The 17,529-nt window shown below is 34.5% G+C and overlaps 1 protein-coding gene and 1 long non-coding RNA gene across 6 annotated transcripts in view; one reads left to right on the top strand and one right to left on the bottom strand.

Annotated features, from left to right (window-relative positions):
- DPYD (dihydropyrimidine dehydrogenase) overlaps positions 1-17,529 on the bottom strand; it is an 860,002-nt gene that overhangs the window by 226,980 nt on the left and 615,493 nt on the right. For all 5 annotated transcript variants that reach the window (XM_077987630.1, XM_015145562.3, XM_077987644.1 and 2 more), the window contains 2 exons: positions 9,083-9,203; positions 8,165-8,284 (listed from right to left, as the gene is read on the bottom strand). In XM_077987630.1, coding sequence (XP_077843756.1) covers positions 8,165-8,284; positions 9,083-9,203 — 241 coding nt within the window. The remainder of the gene's footprint in view (positions 1-8,164; positions 8,285-9,082; positions 9,204-17,529) is intronic.
- LOC144338433 (uncharacterized) overlaps positions 1-17,529 on the top strand; it is a 44,244-nt gene that overhangs the window by 25,954 nt on the left and 761 nt on the right. Inside the window, exon 2 of the long non-coding RNA XR_013412555.1 lies at positions 9,095-9,215. This is a non-coding gene — a long non-coding RNA (uncharacterized LOC144338433). The remainder of the gene's footprint in view (positions 1-9,094; positions 9,216-17,529) is intronic.

Below are 17,529 nucleotides of genomic sequence, written 5' to 3'. Positions count from 1 at the left end.
CATAACAATTTGAAAACCACAGAAATAATGTACTGTATATAAAATCTACAGTACACTTTCCTATCCAACATTTCTTCACTGAATTGAGTTGACACGTCGGACTCTCCAAAAGCATAGCAAGTAAAGTTAAGCTGGCCTGACCAAATTCCTTTCTCTTTTCTATTCTGATACCAACTCTTATAATCACTCCTGTATAACCCTGGCAGTCTCCACCTTCAAGTATCAGATACCGTGTATGTGTCTCAAAGGTTTACTGTGCCCCACACTTAAGGACCTCTTGGAATTCGAGGTGTTTTCTACCAGGCATTCACATGGTACTAAATTGTTGGGAATGCACATCAGGACATTTGTCTGTCAGAAGAAGGTTTCAAGCAGCTTCCAGGATTGATGAATGATATCACCAACAGTCTATAAAGAGGACCTTGGAAGAGCTCAGTGCATAGTGTAACAGTGCTAACAGCAGGGACACTGCATTGAAATAGCGTATCTCCACAACATTGGTTATCTCCTCCCTTCCACTAATAAGAGGATAGCATTGTTTGGGGATAGCAAAAAAGCAGTAAATTAAGAGAGAAGAGCAGTAAGCTACCAGTACTATTGTTTCCCACACTTTAAGGGTTTGAGAACATAAGTAGGTAAACTGTCCTAGAAGAGAGCTGTTATTACTCAATATGCTAGTGTCTATACAAAGTTAAGAAGAAAAACATAATATTTCCCAATCGTGAGCTTAATTTTATCCTTGTCTGACTCACACCTGTTTCCTTTCCAAAGGACTAGTGATATCCATAAATTGTCTTCAGTGGCACTCATAATAAATTCTCTTCGCATAAACAATGGTTTCCACTCAACATTTAATCTTAAATAGAGTGACACGTTCTTCTCTACTCTGAGACCTCAAAAAATGTGTTCCACTTTTTCTAAGAATGCTGACTTCATTTACTATAAGGTGTTTCAGATACTTAACTGTGGGCAGAGATTCTTAAATCAAATACTATGCCCTTCTAATTTTACCATTGCTTAAAGCATTTGACATTATTTTGGAAATAAGATATTTGAAGTAAAATGCTCAGTGATACTAATCTTTCTTCATCTACTGTTCTCAAAGTGTGGTTTCCAGACTGGTAGCAAAAGCATCATCTGGAACTTGTTAGCAGTGTACATTCTCAGGCCCTCCAAGCCTTATGTATCAGAAACTCTGGGGAAGAGGTCCAGAAATCTGTGTCACAACAAACCTTCCAGTTTCTGATGTATCATGCTAAAGTTTGAGAACCACTGATCTACTGGAATCTCACCTCACCAAGAGGATGTGGATATGTAAAAATTGGCTACAGTTTACAAGTTAAATAAAAATATTTTTCTTTACTAACATAGATGAATCCTGATCCATAAAAGACTCATAAATATAAATCTTAAATCCCACAAACTAAGAGTTAATCTAATTTCTTCTTATGTAATCAGACATTTGCTTCCAGCAGGTTTCAAGATCTTCAACTACTGAGAGGCAATGACATTTTGATAGTCCTCTAGATGTGAGGAATAAATGTGTTGGCTGTATAGTCAGAGTAATGCTAGAGAGTTTGGTCTGATGCTTAGGGGTTTAGGACGACGAATGGATAAAGATGGTGAGGAATCTCATTCCAGTCATGCCCTCCTTTCCTAATTTCCCTTTTCACTGTTTGGTCTTCTTCCCCTTTTCCTTAGGGAGTCGAGTGATTGATAGCCTAATCCAATGACTGTATTACAGCTGCCTCAACTAGGACTCTTTTCCTTATCATTAGCAGTTAGCCTATGGTTAAATTCACAGCTCACTGCTTGGTACAGCCCCTGAGATTTAAGGGTCTGGCCTTTAGAAAATATTTAACATAAAACTGAAATCTTGACATACTGAGAACTCAGTTCTCTGCAAGGCTTCCTTAATTAATCCAATGTACTGTACCATTGTTCTGTATGAGACTGTGACACGGTGAACTGTTTCTGAAGCTTACAGAGATGTGTAGTTCTAAATTAAACAGCCACTGACGTGTACCTACACTGATTTTTTAGTACAGTAGATATGCATGAATCTGTGAATATTTAAATTCAAGCTCAAACAGTGACACAATACTCTCTAGTTTTACTTTCATAATAGAACATTTTTTGATTAATTTCAAGCTTGAAATCATTCTTTATGAAAAAACACACACAGAGGAAAGAAATTTAATAATTCATTACCACTGCTGCAAAGGTAAGTTTTCTTAATATGCTTGTCAGAATTCTTTGGTTTACAAAGTCTATCAAATATTTTCTTAGGAACTGGAACAGACATTAATTTATTTTCCTAATTTTGAACTAAAGGAAAATATATATAATATCCAGGTACCCATGAATTTGTTGGCTCTTAAATACTATTTGGTTCTACCATTTATCTGTAGGACAATAGTTATTTTAAAATACCTAAGGAAAGGATGTAGACCTTGATCTATGCTTTAAACCTTTGCCCTTGCTCCAGTCTGTCGATGAGCTGTAAGCGTCTATGAATATGGCAGCTGAGTCCCAGATGAAAAATTATGCATCTCATAAACTGCTATTCTGCTGAAATGTCAAGCCAAGGCAAGGCTGTACCTCAGACTCAGCACTTGGCATTTTCCTTCTGTCTGCTTTGTTGCCATGAAGCAAACATGAACAGTGAGGATTTGTGTAGGGCAGGTAGCAGGCGAGCTCACTGTCAAAAATCTATTATTAGGGCTCTGATCTCCTGCACAGACCAACGATGGCTAAACAGTGAGATGCTCAGGTTCCAGGAAAGCCAATATAATAAAAAAGGGGATTCTTTGTCAATCTGTACAGGAATATATTCAAATGAGCATTATTTAAATGAGAATATTTCTAATGGTGAGCCTCTCTCAACCAAAGTGATAACTTATAATAAAAATTGCAATCTAGCATCTTTATTTGAAATGCTTACTTTTGACTGTTCTGCAAATATAGTACATACATATTTGTATAACAAGGTCTTTAATAGTTTGATCAGTTAAACTTGTAATAAGCTAAGAATGTTTTTACATAGGTGAATAACAGGCCAGATTTTTTGCATTATTTTTGTACACACAAAAAAAGGAAAAAGATAAGTGAGTATAAAAAGGAAGGCTCTCCTTTTAATTATTCTTTTTAGCATGAATTACCACATTTTTATTCATTTAAATTCTATCTTTATCTATCAGGTTACTTTAGATCTTCAATGTTAAAGCCTAAGCTCTTATCGATAAAGATGATTACAATAGATAGCTTAAATTTTATGACAGATAATAGGCGTGTTTTTCTAAAAGCAATTTATGCATCAATAATCATGTGATTGACACATAAAAAATCCAGCACATTAAAAAGATTCCCAATTAAAAAAATACCAACACTGTATTTTATGATGGAATTGTAATGTGTGGTGTAAGAACTTAAAGCAATCCTGCCAAAATCTTCAGTTGCTGGCATGTGTGAAAATAGTTATTTAAAGAAAAATGTAACTAAAACTTCTGAGTTTCTAATCTGTTTTGTTTTGCCATCTCTCTGATTTTACATAAATATTCACTAATAAATACAACAAAATAAGTGTGTGATTAGAGTGGGTTACACTGGATTTGTGTTTATGTAATGCCCAGTAGCAGAGTGTATGCTGCCAAGTTATTATTGCATTCTAACAATTCATGCCTAAGTAACTATCTTAAAAACACACATAAACTATGCGATGTGAAGTCGATGCCTAAAATTCCTTCCTAAGCTACTATATTGATTCACATTTGTGCAAGTTTTCTAAATTATACGCTTTGTACTCACTTCTGGCCCTACACTGATACAGATCTACAAATTACTAGCTAAATTTCTAACTTGTACCTTCTTTTATTAGTATTTCCTATGTTGGTTTTACAATGAAAACACCTTTAGGAAGCTTGTAACCATACCAAGCCAGTGTCCAGTATCTCACATAGCTAGATTTCAAATCATTCATTATTTACTTGTAGACTCTAAGAACATTCATGGAATATTCCACTATAATTTATTTAGAAATACACAGGCATTTACTGGATTCTGTAATAACCTCTATGAGAGGAGTAACTTTGGGCTGAAATAGAGAGAAAATCTTAAAAGCCATCTTTTATGAATTATTCAGAAATCAATAATAAAGTTTATAAGTCTTAATACTGAACAAAATGTGTTCTCTTGTTGTAATTGTGTAAGTCAATACATAATTAATAACTTCAAACAAGCATTCAAAATTTGAAGTTAAGAACAAGAATTTCCTTTCCTTTGGTGAAAACAGAACAAATTTGGCAAATAAAATAATTTAAAACAGTAAGTTAGTTTTTCAAGCTCATGGGAAGTAAATTGTATTGAGCCTGAAGTGTCTATCATTATTTCAATTTAAGTGTCTTCTGCACTCTTTCCTGTGTGTGTGAATGTGCTTGTGTTTGTATGTGCAACACAGGAAATATATACAGGGCAATGAAATTCATTCTCCATTAATAAAAAACACTAAAAACACAAGGAACAACAACAAAAACCTCAAATGAATTTACCCCATTGAAAAATGCATGATTACTTTTTCTCCCGAAGTACCTGTAAATGAATAAAGGTTATCCTCACGAAGTCAGCTGCAAGAAAGACATCTTCAGTTTATGCCATGCAGGACTGATTCTTAGCCAGCTCTGAAAGAATCTTACCCACAGGGAGGATTTCATGTGAAAATGTCACACCACAGCTGGATAACACCATTTATATAGGTGATAGTAATCACTGATTTGGGGGCTATCTTAAGATGCCCTCATTATTTGGGAATGAAGTCAGAAAAAAAGGTCAAAATTTGAAACTATAACCAGACAAAAAAGAACTTAAACTAGGATAAATAATGAATCATGCACTCAAGGATGGAGTTTATAATTGTTACTGAGATTAGGGTTTTTTCCAACCAAATAAGTCAAAGAATTTCTTCTTCCTTTCCTCTCCCCAAACCCAATAAACTGTTCAACTGTGTGATGATACATGAATTAACTGCTGTTTGATACAACAAAAGTTTTCTGGGTGGATTCTAGAAAAAGGAAAGGTCATAACAACTTAGTATTAGGTCTATACTGTCCAAAGAAAGGTACAGAATTCTTTAGAATCAATGGTTTAGATGGAGTACTTACATGGTGGACAGCTGAATCAGCCATCTTTGTTTGATAAAAAATATTCCTTATGGCTACCAAACAAGATTTCCTTTTATACTGTTCTCACTATGAAATCATCTGGTACATAATTCAACTTTTTAATGGAGCAATACTATGACATATTTCTCCCATAATTGAAATTCAGGTTTATAAATCACTTTATTATGAGTTTGTTTCATATATTTAAGCACCCCCCAAGAGTCTAATTGTCTGCAGATGAATTAGAAAAATAGTTTCTAAAATAGCAAAGCTGAGGATAAGACCTTGGATTGGGGTCCTAATTTGCTCTCTTGATGTAACTTGTAAGCTACAGCAGGTAGAAGTTATCTTTCTACAGTCTTACTGACCTCTTTTATTTAACAAAAGAGACCTCCCTCTGACATAGTAACTCTCAAAATATTTTGAAGTTAACTAAGTAAAAAGTGCGTTTTACATTATGGCATATTTAAGTGTATATTATGTGTATAACTGAAAAAGAAGTTTGGTCAAACAATGCTTATCCCAACCATGTGCAAAGCATTCTGACAATTCTTATTCTATTTCATTATTTAAAATGTTGATTACAGTTAACTAAACTTGATTGCATAGTATACTCATGAATTGGGAACCAACCTTTGAAAGACATTGCTCTCAAATCCAGGATACTTATATCTGCAGTAATTCAATTCACATTCCTTAGCTGAGATCCTGTTTTCCCAGGGCAAGTCATTGTCCCTTATTAGCTAATGCATTTTCTCTAGAAGAACATTCCTGAAATGTGCCCATTTTTCTACAGCAGGTATACTACTCCAGGTACCTCACTATTTCCGTATTTAAACAAAACATAATCTTCATTTCAAAGAGCAGAAATCTTATTCTGAGAAAAAAATAACAACAATTGAATAAACAGCTAAAGAAGATACTCAAAGGGGAAAATATTCTTCACTGGCAATGAAAAGTATGTGCTGTGTTCAGGTGGCTATCCAAAATTAAACTCTATTTAGTTTTCACTTTTCAAAAATCTGTGATTCATGCAGTGCCTCTGAAAGAAGACATTGCCATGCTCTGAGAGAACATTTGAGCAGATAGTAGCACTGTGCTATGGCAAATATTTTAAAAATCTTATAAGAATATCTAGCTTATTTTGTGTAATTTTCAGTATTAAAGCAGCATTTGAAGTCCTGACAACCATATTTGATAAAACTCTCGAAAATTTGAAACCATTGTTATTTAACACAATTTTGCTAGGCTGTTTTGCTATAACTCATACTGAAGGTACTCTGTTATAGAACTTGCTCTGCCCTAAAATATATTATCATTGCCTATTTAAACTGCTTTTCAGATTCTATTACCTTTAAACTTAAGCAAGCATTGCTTTAAAGGAGGGAAACTATATTAATTCTGTCAATGTGGAGAAAGGCTATTTTCAAAACAGATTGTTTAATGTGAAGAAACTTAATATAGAACCTATTAGAAATGAGGTACAAGTCCTTTAAAATGTTAGGGATTTTTTGTTGTTTAAAATGAAAGTTCCACCCAGGCTTAGCTAAGCTTATAGCCCAAGTGAATATTTATATATGGATTTATAAATCTTAGAAATAGAGTTTTATGGAAATGCTAACAGACCCTGAGGTACAGCTGAACTTGTTTTCAGGTACTGCTATAATTTCCAGTGTGTATATGCTTAAAGACTGCAACACAAAAGAGTGTTTCTAATGCTGTAATTTTGTAGTTTTATTAGACTGAGTTATAGTATGGAAGAATATTCAGAAATTGCAGCTTAAATGAGAAAACGTGAATGGTGTTACTTATATAAAATACTACTGCAATAGTTCTTTTATTAATTTTTAATGTTCAGCAGCCTCTGCGACCTCCTTTATTCTCTTGCTGTCAACATGGCAGGCTGGAAAAATTGAAATGGGCTGACAGAAAACATAGTGCATGTTACAGCCCAACTCTGGAGTCTCTTGACTCTCTTTCTGTGGCACTTGCTAGCGCGGTCCACGTTATTCTGCATTACAATAATATTTAAGGCCCTGTTTGATAGCTCCTGATAAAAGCAAGTTGTGTCTGGAGCCTGAGCAGGTGCTCCTCGTCAGCCTTCCTCTTTCTGACATTGTGGGAATGGCATTCAATTAAAAGCAGAATATAATCGTTTTTGTTCTTCATGGCTCACAGGCATACTTCATACTCTCAAAACAGAATACCTCAGCATGGATAGAGCTTTATTTGTGTCTGTCCAGCCTCTTCCAAAAGCACATTTTGGTCTGATTCAGCAATGCTTTTCTTGAACAGTGGGGCACTGTTATGTTATGTATATTTACCACTTTCTCTATCACCAAGGAGACTAATCCTCATACCAGTACAGTCAAGAACCTTACAGCATTGTCTTTGCAAGCCCAAGTTCGTGTTGTCACAGTCACAGAATGCACAGGGCAAAGATACTGAACGGGACCTTGAGATTAAAACCTCTCTTTCTTTTTCAAATTCAAGCGTATGATGATGAGAAAGAGTGTGCAAAGGTGTGAGGTCTGCAAATGTCTTGTCAGCTGATGCTTAATTCAGTGTTTTAATGGCTTGTTTAGGACAGTTGTGAAAGCAAGATTTTTGAAGATGGTAGATGTCTAAATTCCAGGACGAATGAAAACTAGTCCAGACTATGAAAAGGATATTGTAATGAGGGTGCCTATATTTTTCTCTCAGAGGGCCCTCATATTAACCCTTACTAATAAGTGGCAAAAGAACTGAGAGACAATGAGAAATTCTCAGGAAAGCATGGACCACAAGAGAATAGAATTTGTGCAAGACTTTATCTTGATATTCTCTCATCCTGTGCTGTCACTTGAGCTTTCACATTCAATCTGTTCTGTCATAACTATTATGAATATTGATCAGCTATGAGTTATCAAAATTTGGGATCATAAAGGACACAAAACTCTTGCAACATGACCTCCTGATTTTTCAACAACCTCCAAGAAAGCACAATGCAAGAAGTGGGCAACACCTACCAGACACTCCTCCATAGGTAGTTCGCTTTGCAATCCCCACTGCTGGCCAAGGTGTGCCATCAGATTTTAATCCCATCAGACCTGAGACAGTGTTGGTGGCTGTAACGCCATCGGCACCACCTGTGAAAGACACATCAACATTTTCATGCAGCTCTTATAAGACATGATAGTTAAAACCCATTCAAATCCTCACAACCCAGAAAAATGCATTCTACTTTATCTTGAGAACATGCTTTTTCCTCAAAGTTCTTCACCAATTTAACTCCTACATTTATGTTTAAAATTTTAAACACTAAAAAAGTTTTAATTACCACAACTTTATTTTCTCAATTATTACACAGACTTCTTGTTACCAAATGTTTTGTACTTAGTGTCATTTTCCAGGTAATTTTCAATGTCTTTGCAAGTCAGGGTGCAGTTTTCCTGGGATGGAACACAAGCATGCATGATTTATGTATTCAACAAATATTTATTGGGCATGTGTTTAAGGAAGTTAGCTAGGCCCTATAAAATATAAAGAGAAATCATGAGAAATTTCACACTGTGAAAACTGAAATTTCTTTTTTTTTCTATTTTACTTCATTAAAGGTTAATATATTGAATTGTTACCATATGAGGCCATTTATTTTGGGCAGGATTGCTGTGACTGTGCTCTTTGTTCCTATAATGTGTGAAATAAGTGTTTTTTAGGAAAAACTATAAACGATCTTGTGTTTCCAGATCAAAGTTCATGGTCAATTTGCTAGTGTGAGACCAGGTGTAAATCTCCTGTGTTTGTGGGATCAAGTGCTCAATTGGAAACTTTTAAAATTGAGACAAAAAAATACACGTTTGTACGAAAAGACATACTTGAGTATGGCTACATAATGCGAGTGAATATTTATAATAGTGGGCAACTGATTCAAGTCAAGTTCTTACCTTCCTTTGCAGCTCTTGCGATGCTCACAATATCAGTGACATTTGGGGTCAGCTTGGCAAAAAAAGGAATCTGAACAGCTTGCCTAACCCAGCGGCAGATGTTACGCACCATCTCTGGATCCTGTTCAAATAGGTTGGTTAAATATAGAACATAATTAAAGAATTGTGATCAAAATGTGTACTGGAACAACAGCAAAGCTGGAGATGAGCAAGACAAATCCAACTTGACAATGAGCTACATGATATATTTCTCAAATTCCTCCTCAGTATTACACCTAGACTCATTAGGGAACTAAGGTTAACACACTTCAAGTGAACTGCAAAATCATCACATAAAGGTTAAATTCCTCAAGAGAGCCTTTAGAAAATAAAATTTCAAAGAACAAAATGGAAGACAGTGTTTCCCGCTTTCAGTTAAATATTATCAGGAATGAAACACAAACTTTTGATAGTAAATACAGGAAACATTACAAAATTTCTAGTGATCTCATTGGTTTAAGCAAAATAAAAAATATTTAAACTGCCGACTCTCAAGTGAATGATATTAAATCTAAAGCTTGTTGTTTTCATTATTAGACTTAGTCTTGATGTGTATTCAAAATAAAATCTATCTATGGCTTCATCATCAATCTACATGTGATATGTAGCATTTGCAAATATGGAATAATTCAGCCTTGTATTATAATGAGCTGATCAGTGACTTTAATTTACTTTTGTAAATGTTATCAAGATCTGTGCAGCATTTTTCAGCACTCACGTACTTGAAAGAATTGATCAAAATGACAAAAATGAAATAAAATATCAAACGCTCATTTTAAAAAGCAAGAAATAGACATTTTCCTGTGCCTATTTTCTGTGATTTTCCAGGCCTTTATTTTCTCATGGGGCAAGTATCATTTAGAGGGCAAACACCTATCCTTTCCATTGAATAACTTAGCTACAGTACAGTAATGTTCTTTGATTTCAACACATACAATAGTCCTTTTTTTCATTACTTTTAGTGCGAAATTTATTCTGACAGGTACTGATAATGTGCTTTGATAAATTACCTTAAAGTATGCAATAGCAATTCATTATTGAACTGGGTAATATTATCTTAGCAAGTTAAAATGTTTTTGAATAAAAGAAAAACCCAGACAAATACAGTCATATATTTAAACTATGAAATAGTAGGCAAGCATATCATTTGTAATTAATATTTTTATATGTAAGAAAGTTGCTCTTTGCATTTTAACCTTTCGAATTCCTTTAAGATGAGATTTGTAATGTTGTAACCTTTAGAGAGAACCTTTTCACTTAGGTTTAATGTGTCTTGATCCATCATCCTGTATTACTCAAAAAGTTATGCATTTTTGTGCTAGGATACTGCAATGAGGTAATTTCTGTTGATTGTTATCGTCTCTATTAAGCAAAACTTAATGCTTTTAAAAAGAAGTCTTTGACTTGGCTTGTTCTCTTTTTAGAACAGTAATTTCTTCATTAAACATAAATATTAAAAAAGTACTGTATGGAATGCTCTACAGGGCATACTATGCATTATGAATAGTAAAATGTGGAGACTTAGCTATACAAATTCTAACTCATGAAAATGGAGATCTGCCCCTGCCCATGCAATGCTCATGAAATATTTATGACCACTGCATTGGTATTATGAAGGCAGTTGCATCTTTGTGACTTTCATTTCTAAGTTATGAATTTCCATGGGACTTAGCCTAGAAATGACAGTAACTCTAGATGATATGAATTGCATGTCCTTTGTGGAAGCTCTCTTTAAGGTAGAATTTGACAATAATTTAAAGATTACTTGAATGGCATAATACATGGAATGCATCCTGGTAAGAATTACTGAAACAAATTTGAAATATTATTTAGTTCCAATAGAGTAAACACTAATAATCTGACATAGGCTTCTAAGCGGCTTTCAATACTATTGACCCCCATGCCATAATAATTTACTTTGAACATTTGTCAGACTTTTTTTTCTGATTTTCACTAGGTGACTGCTTTAAATGACTGCCTCTTACCCCATTGTTTAACAATTTGGAATTTGTTCAAAGTTTTTCAAATTCTTAGAAATATATGGGGTTTTTGGTTAGCAATGTGTACTTGAATCATCTGTCTCTATTTTGAGATAGCATAATTTGACCCTCCCATAGTTCCATGAGTAAAGTTGACGGTGTTCACATATATTTTTCTCATCTTCATACTTAGCCAAGCCAGCTGCTGACTAATCATCATAGTCAAGTGTAAGTACAGTTTGATTACCTGAAAATTTTAAAAACAACTTCTAACCAAAATTATCATAAAAATTAATGACTGTTCTGTACATTGCAATGTTTTCTTTGACAGGTATAATAGAGAATATTCTAATACAACCAGAAAGGTGGTGAGGTCAATAACATCATGAAATGAATCTATATGCTTTGGGGAATTAAAGAATAGACTGCAACTATTTACATTTTCCTGGTTTCTTCACAATTTTGATATGAATGTTCAAAATCTAAAAGCAATTAATAGTGTTTCTACATCTTGACCTTCTCATTTTCTAGTGATAGCATCAGATGGCTTTGCCTTTTGTAACAAGACAGTTTTTAGAATCTTATTGAAATAAATAAGTTTTAGACAATTTCCAATTCTTCTCCAAATCTTCAGGATCAGAAATATACAAAAGTACTCCTATCTCTCAGAGAAGTTGAGAGTTTACCATTACCAACACATACAAAAAGAAGTAGCAGAAGGAGAAGGAGAAGAAAAAATTATTGACTGCTCCATTTCTGGGCACTAAAAAATATCTGTTGTGTCAATGAATGAGGAATGAGTGAAAACTTGGCACTTGGCATATTTTCAGATTATTTACTTATATACCCATCAAAATATAAACCATGTCTAGATTTAAGAAAAACCCAGATATATTTTATGATAATGTCTAAAAGCATGAAATGTAGGAAGACTATTTTACAAATCAGTTGTTAATTCTGTGAAAAAGTGATAGATAATTAAACAAAATAGAATAGCTTAACAAATTTTTAAAAATGTCTAATACACAAAAACGTCTACCTAGATCACAAAGGCTTTATTGGTGCTTTCTAAAGGCATTAATAATGCTTCTCCCTGAACATGATTTGCAATTTCTGTCACAGTAGTTGCTTGTCTCTCTCTCTCTCTCTTTGTGTGTGTGTGTGTGTGTGTGTGTGTGTGTGTGTGTGTGCATGTTCTTCAATACCTGTTAACTCTTTTGTTATTCAGTGTGATCCCCAAAGAAAGCTCTGAAGCAACAAAATGATTTCCTGTGATGGAGGTGCATGGCATTATAAGCAGAAAGACACTTGAAGCCCCTAAGAGAATGAGCAGCAGATCTAGGGAGTAAATGGTGGTCTTGAGGATACTACGTAAAGTGAAGGTACCAGACCAGACTTGTGAAGTGCTGAAAAGAGTTTTGATAAAAGCAAGCTAGAGGCAAATTTGGCCTATTTGAAAATTTTGATGAGGTACATCCCAGTGTCTGCCTGCAACTAATCTTATCAGGAATAGATTCCTATGAAAATCAAACAACGGTGACAATACAAGTAGAAAATGTAATGCTGAGGAATGCAGATTACTTGCTGCAGTAATGTCCATTATGCAGAACTGGTTGTTTTTAAAGCTTAATTTCTAATCTGGGCCACAAGATAAGAATTTTTAATTCTAGTAACTACTCTGTATTTAGTAACACATTAAGGGAGTTCTATAAATGATCCATCCTGCTGCTTTTGAGACCCTGAAGATGACCCCTTCATTGTAGAGCAGGCATTTCCACCAATTACTTAGGGCATCAAACCTCACTGGTTTCACGTCCTCTGCAAAGGAAGAAGCACTACAGAATGAGACTGAGAATTTCCTGATAAGCTAAATTACAAGTGAAATTTTGACTTGAAGAAACATTTCTCTCCCATTTACCTAGTAATTTTCACTCTGTACAATTCTTTTCAAAATGGCTTTCTTAGAAGGTGGTATTTCAATGAATCCACTGAAAAATTTTACCAGTTATAAAATGTTTTTCACTAAGCAACTCTTAAGTCTTAATTCATATGACATGCCAAGAGGTGGCTAGAATTTTCATTACATCCGTGTTTCTGATGGAAAGAACTGGGGCCCAGAAGATCAATCTCAGTACCAATTTCACCTTCTTAATTTTCTTTCCCATTATCATGTCCTAAACCATCATCTTCTTTAGCAAAATTGCTCCCTAAAGTGAAATTCAGCCATCAATTGTAAACTAGAATTATAAAAGGCTTCTACTTCACTTATTCCTGTAAGACTAGAAGTAGCTGCAAAATAATGAGCAAAAGTGATGTATTATCCATCTGTGTCATTAAAACAGGACAGGCAGTCAACTATTCCAGGTACAATTATAATAGTAGTGAATGCAAAGATTATGTGTTGAAATGGATTTGTTTTTATTAACTTTTTTTTTTTTTTTAGCATGTGTCCTTCTTGCATCTGTTTTCCTGACTTAAGTATTCCAATAGTGGTCCAACCACTTTGGAAATTAGTTGTGCAGTTCCTGAAAAAGGTAAACATGGACTTACTAATCAACCCAGAAATTGAACTCTTAATTATATATACAAGTGAGATGAAAAAATACTTCTATATTAAAACTTGCACATGAATACTCATAGAAACTTTTTCAAAATAGGTCTAAATTTGACATAACACCAATATTCATCAATATGTGAGTGAATAAACAAAATTGTTGCATATCCACACAATGAAATATGATTCAGCAAAAAAAGAAACTAATGAATCATGCCACAACCTGGAATAAAACAAAATGATGTTGAGTTACAGAAGTATACATTATATGCATACATTTACTGAAATTCTATAAGAGGAAAAACTATGAGTATGGAAAGCAGAGCAGTGGTTGTTGAGACTGAGAATTAGGCATGGAGGAGGAATTAAGTGGAAACAAGTGTAACAAAATTGTTGAGGGTAATGGAAATGCTCCATTTTCTTTAAAGGAAAACTTTTGATATATTTGAAGATATTAAAATTAAAATGTTAATATATTTAAAAACATTGTGAAAAGACAAGGCACAAAGTGAGACAAGATTCTGCAGCACAACTCATAAAGGAGTAGTATCCAAAATATATAAAGAACCACCTGCAAATTAACGAGAAAAATGGGCAAAACTTTAATATACTTCATTCAACATAACATACTTCATTGGATTTCATTCAAGATGAAATCCAAATGGCCAAAAAATACATGAAATGTGATCAGCCTCATGAACACCTTTCATATTTTTTTCATATAAGGACAATGCTCATTTAAACCACAATGTGATGCCATTATATATCTACCAGATTGGGGGGTTGGGGGAAAGTCAATACACCCTGGGGAGAATGTAAATCAGTACAAGAATCTTTGGGAAACAGTTTGGCATGATCTAGGTTCCACTCTTATGTGTATGTCCTTTTAAAGATGCAAACTCCAGAATACATGTTCAAAATATCCATAATAGCACTGTTTTAAATAGCCCCAAAGTGGAAAAAATTCAAATTGTCCATCAAGAGTAAAATGAAAAATAAATGGTAATACATTCATACAATGGAATAAACACACTAAAGCTACATACAATGATAAGGATGAATCTCATAATGCTTAGCAGAAGAAACCAGTCTCAAAAGTATACAATATAATTTGATTCACATAAACTCCTTAAACAGAAAGTAAATATGGTCTTTAGGGACATATACACAGGGGATAAAACTACGAAGAAAAGCAAAGCAAAGAGTAGGGATGGTGTTAAAGTGGACAGAGAGGGTTGTGTTAGGGAGGGACATATAGGGAGCTTTTGAGGTGTTGGAGATGTTCTATTTCTTGGCCCAGTGGTCATATGGTGTGCATATTATGATTTGTTAAAAAATATATATGTATGTTTGTAGGTATCTGTTTTACATGCACACATATATGTTTCATGTACGTTGTCTATATTCCACAATAAGAAAATATACAGATGACCAGCAAATATGAGAAGACATTCAATCTCGCTAGTAATTAGAAAAATAAAAGAATAAACATGATTACCTATTGCGATTTGCTGAAAATGTAGACTGATAATATCCCTCTTTGCTGAGGTTGCAAAGAAACAGGCGTTCTCACAGGCTCTCAATAGGAAAGTAAATTAATAATTCCTTTTTGAAGAACAATGTGGCAATATGTATAAAAATGTAAAGCTCATCTTGTAAGTTTTAAATTCCAATTCCAAATATCTATCCTAATGAAATGCACATGCATGTAAGATATGTGTACAAAGATGTCTGCCATTCACTACAGCATTGTTTGCAGTAGTGAAAAAAAGAATAAATGTCAATAAGGGAAGATTTGTGAAAAGTATTATAATCCATACAATGAAATACTATACAGCCATTAAAAATAAATCTTCATAAACTGACATGGAAAGATATCCAAAACACATTAAGTGAACAAAAGCAAGATACAGAATAACACATACATAGTATAATCCTGTTTTAAAAATATAAATATGTGCATATATTTATATAGAGGTATGAAAAACAGACTACACATTTATGCTGTAACCTCTTAGCAGTGATTACCTCTGAAATGTTCTGTATTTTGAATGTGGTATAATCGGGTATAGACATTTGCCAAATCACAACAAACTCTACACTTAAGTGTGTTCACGCTAATGCAAGTAAATTATTTCTAATATAGATACATTTCATCTATTATTCTAAAAATAATTCTAAAGGCATTCAAATATAAATAGAAAAATGAAAGAAAGTGGCATTGTAGGTAATGTGGGTTCTACCCTTTTGGCAAATCTTTATTGACCATGAGCCACACTACAATTTTTCCATGCTGAATACTAAGATAGATGAAACTAGAGTCTGCAAGGAAATGCAAACCAGGCACACAATAAAATGGACATTTGATATTAGATGTCACAAAAGACATCCTCAAAGTGTTCTATCATTTCGGATTATTTCAGAGCGTGTAGTACAGAACCTGACACATAGTAGGCATTCAACAATATTGTTGAATTGATAAGAGCCTACACCACACAAATTGACACTGACTTTCTTATTTCTATGTACTTGGAGGAAAACTGAGAGTATAGTATACTGGGTCCAAGATAACCTAATAGACCACTGTTTTAGTTACTGTATTGGATAATACAGATTTAGAGATGTGTAAAATGCTATTCCTGTTCTTTAAAAACATAAACCAAAATACTTTATAATCTAGGAGAGACAAATGCATACAAAAAACACATAATGTGATTATAAAATGTTGTAAGTGTATATGCCTGGAATGTGTACATGTGTACGCGTGTGTGTGTGTTTGGCCACTTCCTTGTGCCTTAAGTAGAAGATGACATAGACCTGCTTGTGTGTCCTCTCCTCCCCAGGCACATAGCCTTCTCCATTCTGTTTCTCATTTCAAGCTTTTTATTTCTTTCTCTCTACCTGGAATGCCCTTCATTTTTTGTCCCTTGAATAACAGCCCTCAAAGCAGCCCTCCAAGACAAATCCTTCCATCCCACTTCAGCACAGGATGGCTTAGTAAGTGACTGCCTCTTTAGTGCTCCTTTAATATTTCTTTATTACTGCATTTATCACAGTGTTTTATAGTCATCTTCTCTGTTTAATAATCAGTTTCTTTGTACTAGACTATTTAAAGTCTTTTAGGGGATGTATTTTACTCTTTTATCCTAGCAAAAAGTCTGGTACATGGAAGACAATAAACACCATGTTGAATGAAAGAATAAAGAAATTCTGGCTGGGCGCGGTGGCTCACGCCTGTAATCCCAGTACTTTGGGAGGCCGAGGTGGGTGGATCACAAGGTCAAGAGATCGAGACCATCCTGGCCAACATGGTGAAACCCTGTCTTTATTAAAAATATAAAAATTAGCTGGGTGTTGTGGTGGGTGCCTGTAGTCCCATCTATTCGGGAGGCTGACGCGGGAGAATTGCTTGAACCCGGGAGGTGGAGCTTGCAGTGAGCTGAGATCATGCCATTGCACTCCAGCCGGGGTGACAGAGTGAGACGCCATCTCAAAAAAAAAAAAAAAAAAAAAAAAAGAATTTCTAATTGCATACCAGCTTTCCATCATGAACCACAAAACATTTGCATCTCCTCTTCCATGGAGCCAAAATAAGCTGGAGATACAGGATATTAGTAGCTGTTACTCCAGGAGCCAACTGAGTTTGAAAACAGTCTTTTGATGCTATCAGTGAGCTAAAATACTTCAAGAGAACTGTCCCCTACTGTGGCCTGGGAGTCCACGAGAACCCACCTAAGGGCCGGGATGACCATGATCCTTTCTGTCTGAATTTTTAATATATTGAGGGCTTTTCCTGAGTTTGTACCTCTGACCCTGACCCTGCCTCAACTCCCAGTCTTCAGTCCCTGGGACCTTGAGGGGAAGGGAGAGGCTGT

Source organism: Macaca mulatta, chromosome 1 (genome assembly GCF_049350105.2).
Source record: "Macaca mulatta isolate MMU2019108-1 chromosome 1, T2T-MMU8v2.0, whole genome shotgun sequence".
Lineage (NCBI taxonomy): Eukaryota > Metazoa > Chordata > Mammalia > Primates > Cercopithecidae > Macaca > Macaca mulatta.
Note: the sequence above shows the minus strand (reverse complement) of the source record. Positions and strands in the feature narration are given on the sequence as shown.